The sequence below is a fragment of the Lathyrus oleraceus genome, chromosome 6 (assembly GCF_024323335.1).
Source record: "Lathyrus oleraceus cultivar Zhongwan6 chromosome 6, CAAS_Psat_ZW6_1.0, whole genome shotgun sequence".
NCBI lineage: Eukaryota > Viridiplantae > Streptophyta > Magnoliopsida > Fabales > Fabaceae > Lathyrus > Lathyrus oleraceus.
In genome coordinates, this window is record NC_066584.1 from 329,931,092 (window position 1) to 329,948,148 (window position 17,057).

Sequence of the window (17,057 nt, forward strand, 5' to 3'; positions counted from 1 at the left end):
TAAGATACCTGGGACCACCTGAGACCCTTGAGACTTGTATACTTAGAGAATGAAGTCCAATTCTCAATCTTGTTTTGTGTCGGCTTCTTCTGTTAAGGAGTGATCAATCCAAAACCTGATTTCCATGTCACTAATGCAGTATGCAATGAGTATGACCTAGTATGATGCCAATGAAATGTAAAACATAATCCCATGCTTCCAGGAAAAAATGAAGGGTAAATTTTGGGGTATTACACTCAATTTATTTGAATGATATATTCTATGCTACTGCACAAATGAACAATGGATTATATGTTTTTGATCTTGAAATGCATATTTATAACATTAATACTAAAAGGATGAAACCTAATGAGTTAAATCCAACTTACCTTTGGCATCGTCGATTAGACCACATAAATGAGAAACACATTTCCAAACTCCATAAAGATGGACTCTTGGACTCTTTTTATTATGAATCATATGAGACATGCAGATCTTTTTTAATTGGAAAGATGACAAAGTCTCCATTCACAGGAAAAGGTGAAAGAGCTAATGATCTTTTGGCCCTCATACATATTGATGTATGTGGACCACTGAACATACCAGCCAGAGCAGGTTTTCAGTACTTCATCACATTTACTGATGATTTCAGTAGATATGGTTATGTGTATTTAGTGAAACACAAACCAGAGTCCTTTGAAAAGTTCAAGGAATTCAAAAATGAAGTACAAAACCAACTAGGTAAGAATATTAAAACTCTTCTATTAGATCGAGATGGTGAGTATTTAAGCCTAGAGTTTGATGACCATCTGAAAGAGTGTGTGATCCTATCCCAACTTACTCCTCCTGGAACACCCAATGGAATGGTGTATCTGAGAGAAGAAATCGAACCTTGTTAGATATGGTCTAATCCATGACGAGTCACGTCGATCTTCCAAACTCCTTTTGGGGATATGCACTATTGACATCAGCTTACACACTTAACCATGTTCCATCCAAAAAGGTTGAGAAGACACCATATGAGATATGGAGTGATAAGAAACCACATATGTCTTACATGAAGATTTGGGGTTGCGAAGTTTATGTGAAATGACAAATTCCAACTAAGCTTGAGCCCAGATCTGAAAAATGCTTATTTGTGGGATATCCTAAAGAAACAAGAGGGTATTACTTCTACAATCCTTTTTTTTTGAGGGCAAAGTGTTTGCCGCTCGAACTAGAGTTTTCCTAGAAAAGGATTTTATTTCTAAAGGAATCAGTGGGAGGAAAGTAGAGCTTGAAGAAATTCAAGAATCACAAAGCATTGATACACCTATGGAGGAATTAGAATAGGAAATGCAAGTAGTTGTGGAAGAGCAACCTGCTCAAGTAGAATAAGACCAACGTAGGTCAATCTGGATACTTCACCTACCTGAGAGATATGGATATCTCATAACTGATCAAGGTGATGTATTACTCATGGATCAAGATGAGTCTGTGACCTACCAAGAGGCCATAACTGGTCCCGAGTCTGAGAAGTGGCTAGAAGCCATGAAATTTGAAATGGATTCCATGTACACAAACCAGGTTTGGACCTTGGTAGAGCCTCCTGTAGAAGTTAACCCTATAGGATGCAAGTGGGTCTTCAAAAATAAGACTGACATGGATGGTAAGGTACACGCCTATAAGGCAAGACTGGTTGCAAAAGGATATAAACAAATTCATGGAGTTGAGTATGATGAAACCTTTTCACCAGTTGTAATGCTTAAATCTGTTCGGATTTTACTTGCTATCGCTGCATGTCATGATTATGAAATATGGCAGATGGATGTCAAAACTGCTTTCCTTAATGGGAATCTTCTTGAGGATGTGTACATGACATAACCTGAAGGATTTGACATACCAGAAGAAGCCCAAAAGATATGTAAGTTACAAAGATCAATCTATGGATTGAAGCAAGCTTCCAGAAGATGGAATCTTTGTTTTGATGAAACAGTAAAACAATATGGATTCATCAAGAATGAAGATGAGCCTTGTGTATACAAGAAGGTTAGTGGGAGCATGATCATCTTCCTGGTATTATATGTATATTACATATTACTCATTGGAAACGATGTCCCTGCCCTACAACAAGTAAAGTCTTGGTTGGGGAAATGCTTTTCTATGAAGGACCTAGGTGAAACAGCCTATATATTAGGAATCATGATCTATAGAGATAGATCACAAAAATTGTTTGGCCTAAGTCAGAGTACATACATAGACAAAGTGTTGATACGCTTTAATATGCATGATTCCAAGAAAGGATTCATACCTATGCAATATGGTTTGTGTCTATCAAAAACACAATCCCCTTCAACTAAGGAAGAAAGGGGTCACATGAATAAGATTCCATATGCATCTGCAATAGAATCTATCATGTAGACCATGTTATGTACTCGACCAGATATCTTGTATGCTTTAAGTGCAATGAGTAGGTACCAATCTGATCCTGATGATGCTCATTGGGTAGCTCTCAAGAATATCCTTAAGTTATTGAGAAGGATAAGGACTCGTTCTTGATATATGGAGGTCAGGAAGAGCTTGTTGTAATTGGATACACTAATGCTAGCTTCCAGACAGATAAGGATGACTTTAGATCGCAATCCGGTTATGTGTTCTGCTTAAACGGTGGTGTTGTGAGCTGGAAAAGTTCAAAGCAAGATACAGTTGTTGATTCTACAACCGAGGCCAAGTATATTATTGCCTCAAGTGCAGCAAAGGAAGTTGTTTGAATCAAAAAGTTCATTAGTGAACTTGACATAGTTCCTAGCATTGTGGATCCCATTGATCTTTATTGTGATAACAATGGTGCTATCGCACAAGCTAAGGAGTCTAGATCTTACCAACGATCTAAACACATACTTAGGCGTTATCACCTCATTCGAGAGATAATAGATAAAGGAGATGTGAAAATATGCAGAGTACCTACACTTGACAATATTGTTGACCCACTGACAAAGCCTCTTGCTCAACAGAAGCATGATGACCATACTAGATCTACGGGCATTATGGTTATGCTTTATTGGCTCTAGTGCTAGTGGGAGATTGTTGGTGTAAGCCCTAGAGGCCAATACTTTTGGTACTTGTATCGAATTATTTATTAATAATAAAAGGATTTTTTCCTTTATTATGTCTGTTTAATAAAGTCCCTAGAATAGCTAGTCCGTTTAATGTATCAAGTTTCACTTAATCATGAGATCTCATTAAACATAAGGACATTATTCTTAAAGTATTTGTAGTCGAGTTTTGTTGTAAAGTGGGATAAAACTAAAGCATTAAGACTACTATATATATAGACTCATGATCGCATCTCATGGATCATGGATAAGGAGTTATCAAGTCTTAAACATAGGTATAAATATTAGGAGTAATATTTATACTGGATTGACCTGCTATGAGAATATTATATTGAATGTTATGCAAAGTGTCATAAGTTATTCTCATGGTGATAGTGGTGTATACCACCCTTCAACCTGAAACCATTATGGACTCTAGATGTAGAGTCGAGTGCTTTATTGCTGATCAAACGTTGCCCGTAACTGGATGACCATAAAGACAATTGATGGGTACTCCACGAAGCATGTTGAGGTACATGAGTGACCTAGATGGAATTTGTCCATCCTGCGTAACAAGATAAATGTTTAAGGGCCCAATATTGAACTGGACAAGGAAGACATGATATATGCCTTGTGTTTATTATAAACATAAAGGCAAAAGGGTAATTGTACACACAAGTATTATCACAAAAGGATTTTTCAGATCACATGACATTTTCGTGTCTTGGGTAGCAGTGATGTGTTGCTAGATACCGCTCACTGTTTATTATGTTAAATACGTGATTTAATAGAATTACCATTGTCGCAAAAACCTACAAGGTCACATACAAAAGGACAGATTGATGAGAGATAGAGTAAATAAGGAACACCATAAGGTACGGTGCACTTAAGTGAATTGTAGAACATCGTAAGGTATAGTGCACTTAAGTAGAACATGAAATATGGTAAGGTACCACGCACTTAAGTGATTTTGGTGTATCATAAGATATGGGCCACATACACTTAAGTGGGTTTTTTAGCTTGCAGCTCACACAAGTGGTTCTATAAATAGAACCTTTGTGAAGAAGCATTAGTACATATGAACATTTTGTTTCTCTCTCTCACACACACACTCTCACACATACACAGACACACTCAAAGCCTTCATTCGTAGCATCTAGCATTGAGATTGAAGGAATTCGTTCGTGTGCATTGAGTAGAGGTGTTGTCACTATTCAACATTCGTGATCACTCCTTAGACCTGCATCAAAGGTTTCAATTGCCACAAGAGGTAACGATTCTATCACTGATCATGCCTATTCTTAAGGATCACTAAAGGAGAAAAAAATTTAAATTCCGCTGTGTTTAGGATCGCTATTCTCCTTCATCGAGAACACAAGCTAAACACATCTGTGACATGTCTATGACTGCACTATACATTACTAGATTGGGTTCGACCTATTGTTTACCCGTCTCTTGATCTTTACCGCCGAGAGTTCTTGCATTATAAGCATTGTCCTCTTCATAATAAAATATGTCCCTTGAGAGAAAATTCTCACCATGAAGTGCTAAAATAGCAACATCAACTGCAACAATTGTGATATGAGGGTCAACCATTATAGAGAGCAATTCCATCTACTTTATTAGTGAACAGTTGGAATCTGAAAGTGGAGTAGCATGTGGCCTTTTTGAAATACTTTCATACACATGATATCCATTCTAATCATTTTCATTTTTAGGCTCAAATGATTGAACCGTTGTTATAGAAGTTTCTTGTGTGTTTTGAAGTTGTTAGAGGATCAGATAAAGAAGACTGAACTTATTTTTCGGATCAGTTAGAATTTTGGTTTCGCGTTTCGATTTCAAATTACGATTCAAGTTTGTATTGTTTCATAATTGATTGAATTCAAAAATTGGTTTCTTGTTTGGGATGGCTCGGCTTCAGTTTGGAATTGGTTAACATGTTTACCGATCTGTAATTCGCACAACAAGTGTTCAGTGAATTGCTTCAACCAAGTTTCTTTTATTTTTGACTTGTTTCGGTTCTATTATAGAATCTTTCCACTTCTGTTTTTTTTGTCTCCTTGTTGTGTGATTTTATTGTGATAATTGTTTTAATATGGGTAATTGAATTGGTTTTAGGAATTGGTTTATGGTTGGATTATTGATATGAATATGGTTTAATGCGGTTTTTGATATTCTTGAGTTTGAATTGGATTTTATGGTATGGTTTTAATGGAATTTTGGGTATGGACATGAATCGATTTATATTTTTTTCCGGTTTGCTTAGGATATGAATAATTATGAGGCTGTTTTGGATCATGAATAGTTTGTTAGTATCGAAATTAACTAATTCTCTTTATGGTGCATGATTAAATTAGAAGAAGAGAACCACAATTATCGCGTTCATCACAAGCAAAACAAGGAAAATTTTAAGAACGGTAAATACACAACAAATCAGAAAGAAGTTTACGACTTACCAACAGAGCGGAGGGTTCCTCCAGTTATTGTTGCAAAGAATTACTGGCAATGATGAAAGCAATAATAAAATACCAGAGGTAAGCGCCTTTTATCGCGTATACTTGATTCTTCGATTTTTTTGCCTTTTGAATGCTTCTTTGAAATTTTTGAATTCGTGATGATGTTGTATAATCCTTGAATATGAATGATGTTGAATAATGATGATTGTTGTATTGATTAGAGGGAAACCCCCAATATCCTAGCTTGCTTGATTAGGTGAAAATTAATTGATGATTGTTTATGTTTGATTGTGGCTAAGTTCCACCAACTTTAGAACTTCAATATGAAGTTCTAGATGATGGTGAATATGAAATTTGGTGATGGTGAGGGAATGAAAAAAAGAGATAATTAACAGAGAACTTGAGAAAAAAATGGTGGAAAAATGGTTAAAGGATTTTATATGAGTGAAGTACAAAATTGTGAAAAATGACATGTTTATATAGGTTTTGTCAATGAATGAGCACCCTTGGATTGTGATATAAGTAAGATGTTTATCAATGGTTGGAAATTAATTTTAGCCTTAGTTGAGGATCACTAATTTCAACCTTTGGATTGATTGTTATGAATGGTTAGGATTGAATAGAAATTTGATTGAAATGGTAGTTAGAATTTGTGTTAGTTTGGTAGGATTTGTGTTAGTTTGGTAGTTACGATAGTTAAAGGTTAATTGTATAATTGAATGATTGTGGATGCATAGGTAGTTAGAGAAAAATTGTGCTTGTTTTTTTGCAAAAGTACAAAGTTGAGGTGTAAGGCAAAAGGTCATTATTGATTATGCATGAAACTTTAAATTTTTTAATGCTTTTGCCTTTGATTTTTTTGACACTTTTGCCATGAATTTTTGGTGAATTATCCCATGACTTTAAGTAATTTTGAGATGTGATTTTGTATTAAAAAGGTTCACTTTTAAATGGTGTAAACTTATGGATCATATTCTGATTTATTTTTTTTACATGAATCAAGGTTGTAAAGTGTTGAAGAACAAGTCTTGAAATCACTACATATTGGAGAATGTTTTCTAAGTTTTCTTGAGTTCTTCATAACTTTTTGATGACTTACGCTTATGATTCATGGAGACTAACTTGATCCTAATTTTCTCTATAGAAAAGTGGGCATTGTAGTGAAAGAATGAACTTGAAGCAACATTGGAAAGTGAAGAACAAGCCATGGAAGTGAGGTTGGACGGAAGATAGAATTTGTTGGAAATTTACATTTATAACATAACCATGACATAAGTCGTTTTTGATGAACAATGATGAATCTTTTGATCAAATGCTTGTATAATAGGTCTAGGAAAATTCAGGAGTCAAAATCGAGTCAATGGTCAACAGTTGACCAAAAGTTAACAATTAACCAAAAAGTGAATTGTTTGGCCAAAAAGTCAATTGTACCCAAAAGATATAGTTGTTTACCCTCTTACCTTGTAATCGATTCTTTTGATTTGTATCTCCAGTAATATGCATTGTACCATAAATTTCCAGTAATATGAAATCTATTGAATTAAGTAATAATCATTACAATCCCCCTAATAACCATGAATCTAAAATAAAGAGATGATTCGCACCACAAGTAGTATGAGAAATAAACCCGAATAATCACCAAATAATATTCACCTTGAAAACCCACATAAACTAATTAAATCCATTATTACCGAACCTTTGGCCCACAGTTGAATTATACGAAATGCAATGAATGAAACGCTAAAACGAATTACCTAATTGGATAACTCGATAACCATACATGCAGATGATTTAAGCATCATCCAGATGAAATTGAATAGGGGAAGGGAAAATTTTGAGGTATGGCAATTGCCCCTGTTTAATCCTTTTGAACCTAAAGGTATGAATATAAAAGAATTTTAGACATTCGAGGTGGAAGAGGATTAAATGTAAAGACCCAAAAACTCCCACTCCGAAGAGAAGGGATGGGTATAAGTGTTCATGATATATTTGTTTTGCCTCCACTAATGAGTTTTGGCAGGTATTGGTAGTTGAGATATTCCCCTAGGGTTCCATAAAGGTAAGAGGATTATTGTGTACTTAAAAAAGCCAAGTAACAGAGGGTATAGGGGGAACTTGAAAAGTTCAAGGTGTTTTCATGCAAAAGGTAGAGACGTGTTGCAAAATGCAAGTGAGACTTTGCTGGAGAACGAATGACATTCCACTACAAAAGGTATAGGAGACTTGCAAAAGTCAAGTGACGTAGTATGACATTTCCTCACACAAAAGGAAAATGAGGACTCCTTAGCAAAAGGCCAAAAAGATATGTGAAGATAAATGTGATTTCTCACACAGAAGGCAATGAGAACTTAGCAAAAGGATGAGAAGGCAGGATGATGGACATGATTTCTCATACACCAGGCAATGAAAAATTCTTAACAAAATGCTGATAGAGCGAGATAGTGGATATGATTCTCATACAACATGCGATGAGAACTTCTTAGCAAAAGGATGAAAAAGAGAGGTGATTGATAATATGATTTTTCATGCGAAAGGTAATGAGAACTTCTTAGCAAAAAGCTACGAAGGCGAGACGATGAATATGGTTTCTCATATAAAAGGTAATGAGAACATCTTAGCAAAAGGCTACGAAGAAGGATGAAAATGAATATGATTTCTCATGCGAAAAGTAATGAGAACTTCTTAGAAAAAGGATAAGAAGGCGAGACAATGATATGGTTTCTCATACAAAAGGTAATGAGAACATCTTAGAAAAATGCTAGAAGAAGGATGAAAATGAATATGATTTTTATGCAAAAGAAAATGAGAACTCCTTGGAAAAATGATAAGAAGAATAAGTGAGAGTGAATTGGTTTTCTCCCACAAAAGGCAAGGAGACTTCCATAGAAAAAAGCTAAGAAAGCAGATGTTTTCTCATACAAAAGGTATTGAGAGATCCTTAGCAAAAGGATAGAAAGATTTACGAAAGGCATGTGAGTAGTAAATGCAGTTTATCATGCAAAAGGCAATTAAAGACTTTCCTAGTATAAAAGGCGGAGATGACTTGCAAAAGGAAAGTATAAGATGACGTAAATTTCCATATGCATAAGGCAAAGAGAGACTTGCAAAAGGCAAGCGAAGGAGACGCAAAAGGCGGAGAATACTTACAAAAGTTAAGTGAAGATAAAATTCCTCATGTAAAAGGCCGAGGGAACTTGTAAAGAGCAAAGGGTACTTATAAAAGGTAAGCAAAGGTAGAAATATAATTCATATGCAAAAGGTAGAGGGTACTTACAAAAGGTAAGCGAAGGTAGAAATGTGATTTTTTATGCAAAAGGCATATGATACTTACAAAAGGTAAGCAAAAAGAAGTAAACCAAAGAATCTTCCCATGAAAAAGGCAAGGAGAACTTGCAAAAGGCAAGTATGTTGGAAATAGAATTCCTCGTGAAAAAGACCGAGGGAATTTGCAAAAGGCAAGCGCAAAGCAAAAGGGTCTTCCCATGCAAAAGGCAAGTATGAACAAGAAACTTACATGCAAAAGGAAATGGGTACTTACAAAAGGTAAATAGAAAGAGAAACTTCTCATGCAAAAGACAATGGGTGCTTACAAAAGGTAAGCATGAAGAGAAATTTCCCATGCAAAAGGTGTCATACCCCAAAATTCACCATACCCTTCACAATGTTCATCTAGGTCACTAACCCTAATCATGTGCATATCCTTCTAGACATTCATTTCATTTGCATAATCATGGTCCGATACAAGAGGATAGGTATCATAGATTCCAAGCTTTGTGCTTGCAACTAGTGGAAACTTGGGTTTCTTTGCAACTTGAGGTGGCTCAACCATCAAACCCTAATTTGAGCATAGCTCTTAATGCTTATGTATGATGCTCATCATTGGTGATTTAGTTGTGGCTTCTTGTTGAAGCAAAACCCTATTTTGGAGATCCTCACTTGATCAGGGTTTCCACAAACCCTAATTTTATTCCATTGCCCTTTATGTGGCCTCCTAATCCTAATTCCATATGATGCTCCTTCTTGCCATTGGTGCACCTTGTGTTTGTCAATGTCCAATGGTTTGAGGTCAAGTTCTTGGTCCCACAATCTTCATCAACTTCCATTCATGGCATTCCATCTGGGTCATCCTCACACCCAATCCAAGATCATGTCTTGCCTAGTTCTATTTCATCTGATTCATTTGACCCATTATGGATGGATTCAGTTGCTTACTTAAGATTTGGTCTTGATTCATTGATTAGGGTTCATTCAAAGCTCCACATGTTTTTTACTTTTTTTTATTAGTGTTCACCTGGTTCGATTCATAGCATGGCATAAGTCATTTGGTTCAGGAGCATTGTGGCCCACATTCATTTTTCCATAAGAAAATACACATTTTTACCTAAGTTAACTCTTGGTCAACTGTTGACTTTTTGGTCAACCTGTTGACCAAAGTCAAACATCTAACCAATGCTCTTAACAAGAAAGAACAATTAACCAAATAGACAGTTGATGGTGCGTCTACTTCAGCAACCGTTGGAGTAACCACTCCTTTTGTAAGTCAGATGTCGGTTTCGACGGCATTACCAAAAGTGGTGTTTCTCTCATCACAAGTAACGAGTGTTTCGATGACTTTCATGGTCACACAAGAGATTATAGGAGACTTTAGGCATTCTTTTATACAAAGTTTTACACTGTCTAATAGTAGTAGGGAATATCCATACATCATGCTAACTACAACGATGACATGCCTGCAAACTAGTGCATCCATGTATGCAAATAATGCAAGAACCATTGTGTCTCCTCTTAATCCATACTTAGCGTTAGGATATACTATAAGTAATCATAGTCGAATGGCACAACCACAACGAGGGTTAAAATATATCCCTTAAGCAATGTCATCCCTAACCATTAATTCCCTCATGTCTATGAGGCAACAAATGGATGAAAGAAATCACGAGATGGTGAACATGCTTACACAGAAAATTGGTATTGTGTTTAATCCTTTAATCCAAAATACAAACCATACATACCAACAATTGACTTATCAAATGGGTTGAATTGTTGATTTCTTTGCTGCTCCCAAGCGCCTATTCAACCAATCCCTTAAACCCAAACAGTCAAGGGAATTCAAAACCCAGGATTTCCTAATAATCAATGGCAATAACAGGTTGTGCCCCAACAAGTCAAATAGGATGTAAAATGGGTAGTCGAAGCAAGTATATGTCAAAATGTCCCGTATGTGGTATTGGTCGATATAAATTAGGATGCATACCAAGTGATTAGAAGAGTCAAATAGAATAATTTTGGGGGACCGAATAACATAACCAATGTGGTTACACAAATTTTAGCCCATAATGGCCTTGATGTGGGCCTTCACAGACCAAACTTTATTTCTTCCTTGTCTGAGTATGTGTCGCAGACTGAACACCTAAGGGGTTAGAAAAATTCTAAGTTCAGTAAGTTCCAAATCCATCTAATGATCCAAATCCCTCAACAATGGAGAAAAAAGGAAAGAAAAAGGGAAGAGGATAAGAAATCATATTTATCCTTTATGCTTAAACACTCATATCCTGAACAGTTCTCCCCCCTCCCCCTTTACATCAAATTTGAGGAAAAACTTTGAATCTACGACTATGGAGTCTCTTCTCCTACTTTTGATCTACTAGGGCTTTTCTCTTACGCTACTGACAATTTATTTTCACCAAAATAGCTCCCTCATTCTATTTACCTTTTTTATTTAAATAAAAACCCTGTTTTTATTTTTATTAGTTCTAGTAATCCCCCTAACTCTTAATAATTCTATTCACCGCTTTAATTTTAGTTAGTTTCTATTTCCTCCCTAAAGCACAATTTCTCATTTTCAATATTATTTTAAGGGTTAAATATGTTTGTGGTCCTCCTAAATATCTCAAATTTTATTTATAGTCCCTTAAAATATTTTCTTCAAAGATTGGTCTCCCTAAAAAATTTCATCCACGCTTTTGGTCTCTCCTACAACTTAGCGACATAATTAGCGACGGTTTATTATTTAGTGACTGAATTAACGACAATTTTAGCGATGATTTTAGTTTTAGGGACCAGAAGTGTGAATGAATTTTTTTTATGAGGATCATTCTTTGAAGAAAATATTTTGAGGACTAAAAACGAAAATTGAGATATTTATGAGGACCACAAACATATTTAACCCTTATTTTAAATAAATAAAAATTATAATAATTTCTACTGAAAACTCAATCATCCTCATTAATGTCAATAAATATAATTTAAGACACTCTAAAACTTAAATAAAATATTAAAATAAAAATCGGGAGTGTAAATCCTTCACCTTAAAGCCATTCGGAAAGAGTCCTTTGTCAATATCCATCTGCCCAATAATCTTCATGATACAACGACATTTAGGTAACACATTAATAACTTGATTTGCCCTAGCCTGCTCTTCCTCTAGTAATTCCTAATGAGCTGATCTAGGTGGATCTCCCGGAACATATAGTGTCATAAGGACTCTAAAATACCACTTGATGTAGCCATATGATGCATTTTTGTTTAAAACATTGTCCGAAGATGCATCTTCGTAAATTAGATAGAGATACATTTCCGTAATTTATTTTGACATAGCCTTAGGACCTGACTCAGGAGCGAATGTGTTTGGGATGCGTCCGGAAATGCGTCTCAGGATTCTAGGAACATTTTTTGTTTTTCATGAGAATATGGTAGCAATCTTTAGGGTGACTTAACAATTTTATGAGGGTCTTGTTTGGAGTGGAGGGGAGGAGAGAGTTTTGAAAAAAAGGAAAGGATTAAGTGGAAAAAATTAAAAGATTTTGATTACGAGAATTTGTTGTGATCTACAACACATAAAAGCCCCTCATTTGGGAGAATTCAAAATTTATATTGAACGATGATTTTGAAGGACTTACATAAACTTTACAAATATATTTTATATTGCTATATAATATTATTTAAAATAAAAATATACTAATAATTAATACTCTTTTATTATTCTATACAAAATCATTCTTTACAAAATATTAAATATTTGTATATATCTTTTTATTAATTCATTTTCGAAAATCTTCTCTTCCCTTTTTCTTCAAAATCTCAATGAAAGCCTATCAAAACACTAAGTCCGTCAACCTTTAATTTTAAAATATATATATATATATATATATATATATATATATATATATATATATATATATATATATATATATATATATATATATATATATATATATATATATTCAAGAGCCCAAATAAATGTTTTATTTCTAGGGTTTAAGAAAAAAACTAAGCCACTCTGATCAGGAGTATTTTTAAAGAGTTGATATTTAAGTCAACGACCTTACTCTTTTTAATTGTTGTTTTATTTAGAAGAAAAGTATTTTAGATTTGACTACTTCACCCGTCTAATAAAAAATGTTTCATTTATATTATTTTATATCATAAAATAATTATTCTTTTACAATATTGATATATTATTTATTATTATTTTTCAATTATCATATTTCTATTTATTAATATTCACTTTATTCAATCACTCTTTTATTCATGAGACTAATGAAATATTTTCAAAATAAACATACAAAACAATGAAATGATCGATCTAACCATATCTCTCTGATAATTAAGCAGTATATATATATATATATATATATATATATATATATATATATATATATATATATATATATATATATATATATATATATATATATATATATATATATATATATATTAACGCCTAACTAAATCTTCCCCTTATTCTATTTTCTTTAATATTATTCTCATCCCATGATTTATAATTCAAATCTCTCGTTTATCCATATCTACTTATTATTTGACCGCGGATATTCTTTTGGAAAAGAAAACAAATAGGTCAAAGATAATATTACAACATGATATAATTATAAATAAAATTAGATAAGTGTGCTTTTTTCGTTTACCAATCAATTATTTTACCATTATTTATATTCTTTAAACTATAATTGTCCATATGGATTATCCAATGCATAGTATTTCCTTTTAAGGCAATTCTTTGGCAATAGAAGTAGGACAGTTGACACAAAATACTTTAGAAGATTAGACTTTGAGGCATCCATAAAAGGCAAACTCGATCAGAACATAATAAACGATAATTGAAATGAAGCATTGTTGTTTGTTCTAATCAGCTGAATAGTCTAATGGGATGAAGCAAAAAGCTCAAGCTTTTTTGCTTACAGTTTTAACGGTTTGCTTTATCTAAGAGAGAAATACTACACAGCTAAAAAAGATAACTTCCACTCTGGAATAAAACTTCTCCTAACTCTAGCATATGTCATATGCTTTGCAAACACCCTAGAGCTCATCATGTACTTCCTCTTTACTGGATTCATCGCTGTCCTCGGCAGCTTCTGTCTTTGATTCAGCATCATCAGCATCATCAGTATCTTCATCATCCTCTTCCGCATCAGAGTCAACTGGGTCATCCTTTGATTCCTGGCAATTAGTACAACGCAAAGGAGGTGTGAGAAAAGCTATGAAAGTGATAAGTTTAAAATATGTTTTCAGAAATTTACCTCCTCTTCTTTCTTCTTCTCAGCCTCATCAAATGCTGCCTTCTCAGCCTGCAAGAACATGTTTTCACCAAAGAGATTAACATTCATTAAGCATTATACAGTAAGGCCAATAGGTTTGGTGTATAGAAACAACTTACATCCTTCTGTTTGCCCCATGTTTCTTCAGCTAGTTGTTTGGCATACTCGGGATCATCAGTAATAACAACATTGTCGAACAAGGTACCAGATTTTACCTGCCAAGTTAAGAAGGCTGCTGGTCAGAAACTGGATAAAAAAGGCTCAAACGAAAGTAAAGCAAAAACATAATGAACACTTTACCTGCCACAATTCAATGCCAACATACTTCAACTTGAAAACATATAGGTCTGGGTCGTCCTTGAAGTCTGGTAAATAAATATATTTCAAATGTTAAGACAACAAAATAACAAGCAAATACATAAGATTTACTGTTACTGCAAGGATGAAACTAAACCTGGGTTGTCAATCAATGGTGCCTTCCACTTTCCACTGTAGTTAGGGTTCTTAATTTTCTGCAGAGACATAGAACACAGTTAGTAAGCAAATCCACCCCTGAACATATTGAAATATGTCGTCAATCAAATCAACTTTTCCACACAAACCTTTGGCTTCCATGGTCCCTTGTACTCTGGGTTGGCAATTGTAGGTGCTGTCCACTCACCGTCCTCCTCATCATCCCAGTCTTCAGGCTACAACAAAAAACAGTCTAATCAGTAACCAAAACATAATGAGAGAAAAATAAACACAGCAATAGGAAACATCAAACCTTTTTGGCATCAGAGTCTGGAATCTCTTTAGGAATGTCATCGTATCCCTCTGGTTTCTTATCCTCAGGGTCAGGAATAAACTCCTTATCATCCCAATCTTCTGGCTGCAAGTATTGGATTACAATCAGAAATTATGAATACACAACACAAAAAAGAAATCAGACAATTAAACTAATAGAGTAGGTGGAAAAGGTACCTTCTTGGCCTCAGGATCCTTAATTTTCTTTGCAGGAAGAAGATTCCAATCAGTGTAGAGGCTACCAGTTTGCTTCTCCACATTGTCGATCAGAATACTGTAGGTTGCATCCGGACGGATGATGAAGGTGTAAACATGTGTAAGCTGGTCTGTCTCACATGGAACATCCTTCTTAATCAACTGGTTTGTGTCATTGTAGGTCAAAATAGCATGTACTTTCTTGGTACTGTAACCACAGATATCTGGACCAAACATGATACTGAAAAAAAAACAATGTAAAAAAAATTAGGTATTCTCCTTCCCATAGGTATCTAAATAACCATTAGCCGTGAAAGAGAAATGAACCAAAGGATTCCTATATATCACCTGTAAGGAGTGTCACCGCCAAATTTCTTCTGATCAACATCGCCACTAAGCAACTTCAAGTATCCACCACCACAGTCAAGCTTCTGTTCGTGCTTGACAGAAAATTGGAATACTAGGGTGTTATCCTTGTTGGTGAATTCAGGGAATTCAGCAGAGATAGCATAGAATCGGTAATCTTCACTTGTTTGAATACCTGAGAACATATAAAACATAAAAAAAAACTTAGTATCATTTTTCAATGAAATGTAAAACCCCTGCAGAACAATAATACTTCACAAAAATTTACATTACCTTTATCATTAGCGTCTCCATTCCATTGACCTGAGGTGTAGTTCCATTCTCCGGCCAAATTCTCATCTTTCTTCCATTCAGATTTTACCCAACGACTTTCCCATCCATCTTTAACAATCATCAAAATGTAGTAGCATGCAAGTTAGAAAAAAGGAATAAACCAATTTAAGTTTAAAATATGTAAAGACTAACCGCATTAATATTATAAACTATGACTATCATCAAGCAAACAGATATGATCAAACATAGTGATTGCAGTTCCTTCATAGTTACTTAATCAATTTAAAAACGTTTAAATAAATAAAAATTAAATTACAGTTAATTATCATTACCGAGTACTCAATAGGATAATGAGTCCACGATCATAGGTAAATTAACCAAAAAAAAACGCGTCTAAGCAAAAAAAAAACAGGACGATTCAGTGAAACGCTCGTTTTTTCAAGTACACTTTCCAAAACACAGTCGCAGATCTACTCCAGACAACGAAAATTCATATCAGACCTTGCTGTTAAACTCAAAATACAAATCAAATTAGTACACAATGGTCCAGATCGAGATTCAAAAACACATTATAAAAACATGGATGGCGAAAATCAACAAATAACAATGCAGAAAGAAAAATTAAGAGTCATAAATCAAAAATCGATACCATTCAAACACGAAGATTCACGATCTAATAAACGGAAATGAAAATACGACACTGAAAGAAATGGATACCTTCGAAACGTTCTTCGAAGAAAACCTTAGCAGAAGCTATGGAGAGAAATGAGATAAGAACGAGAGAGAGAACGTTAGGGTGACGAGCCCTAATCGCCATTGTTGTGCGAACGAATATTCGGTTAGATCGAAAGGGAATCAGTGAGAGCTACTTTGGAACTTGACTGAGCATTGGGTTCTATATAGCGGCTCCTTCTTAGATTGTTTCTTTCTGTGCAGTGGGTAAATTTGGTAATTTACGTGGCTATGGCTAACGTGGACAGGATCTGGCAGACTTTGGCCAATGCGAGAATGCCACGTAGGTACAAGTTGTCATTCGTATTATGTGGCGTAGTGTTATTGGTAATTACTGTGACTGTAGGAATTGGACATGTGAGAGAGATTATTTGATATTTACGGTATTGCCACCGGGCTGTTATATTTACATTTTTCGAGGACATTGAGTTGTTTAACAGCATCATTATCACTCACTATTTTCGGGTTCAAATAATTTATTTTTGACAAAATAAAATAAAATAAAATGAATTAGGTTATTGTATATTGTAGGGGTGGCAAACGGGCATGCCCGCCCCGTTTAGGCCCGCCCCGCAAAAGCCCGCAAAAAAACGGGGCGGGGCGGGGCGGTCATAGTTGAGGATGTGGGTCTAAAACTT

General features: G+C 34.7%; 1 protein-coding gene across 1 annotated transcript; it reads right to left on the reverse strand.

Moving 5' to 3' along the window:
- Positions 1-13,594: 13,594 nt before the first annotated feature.
- On the reverse strand, positions 13,595-16,616 carry LOC127096869 (calreticulin). The gene is made up of 11 exons (XM_051035406.1): positions 16,405-16,616; positions 15,688-15,795; positions 15,397-15,589; positions 15,031-15,289; positions 14,834-14,938; positions 14,670-14,756; positions 14,522-14,579; positions 14,368-14,432; positions 14,187-14,282; positions 14,050-14,097; positions 13,595-13,969 (listed from the first exon to the last, which is right to left on the reverse strand). Exons 1-11 carry the CDS (start codon positions 16,502-16,504, stop codon positions 13,829-13,831), a joined length of 1,260 nt encoding a protein of 419 aa, XP_050891363.1. The 5' UTR covers positions 16,505-16,616; the 3' UTR covers positions 13,595-13,828.
- Positions 16,617-17,057: the final 441 nt, after the last annotated feature.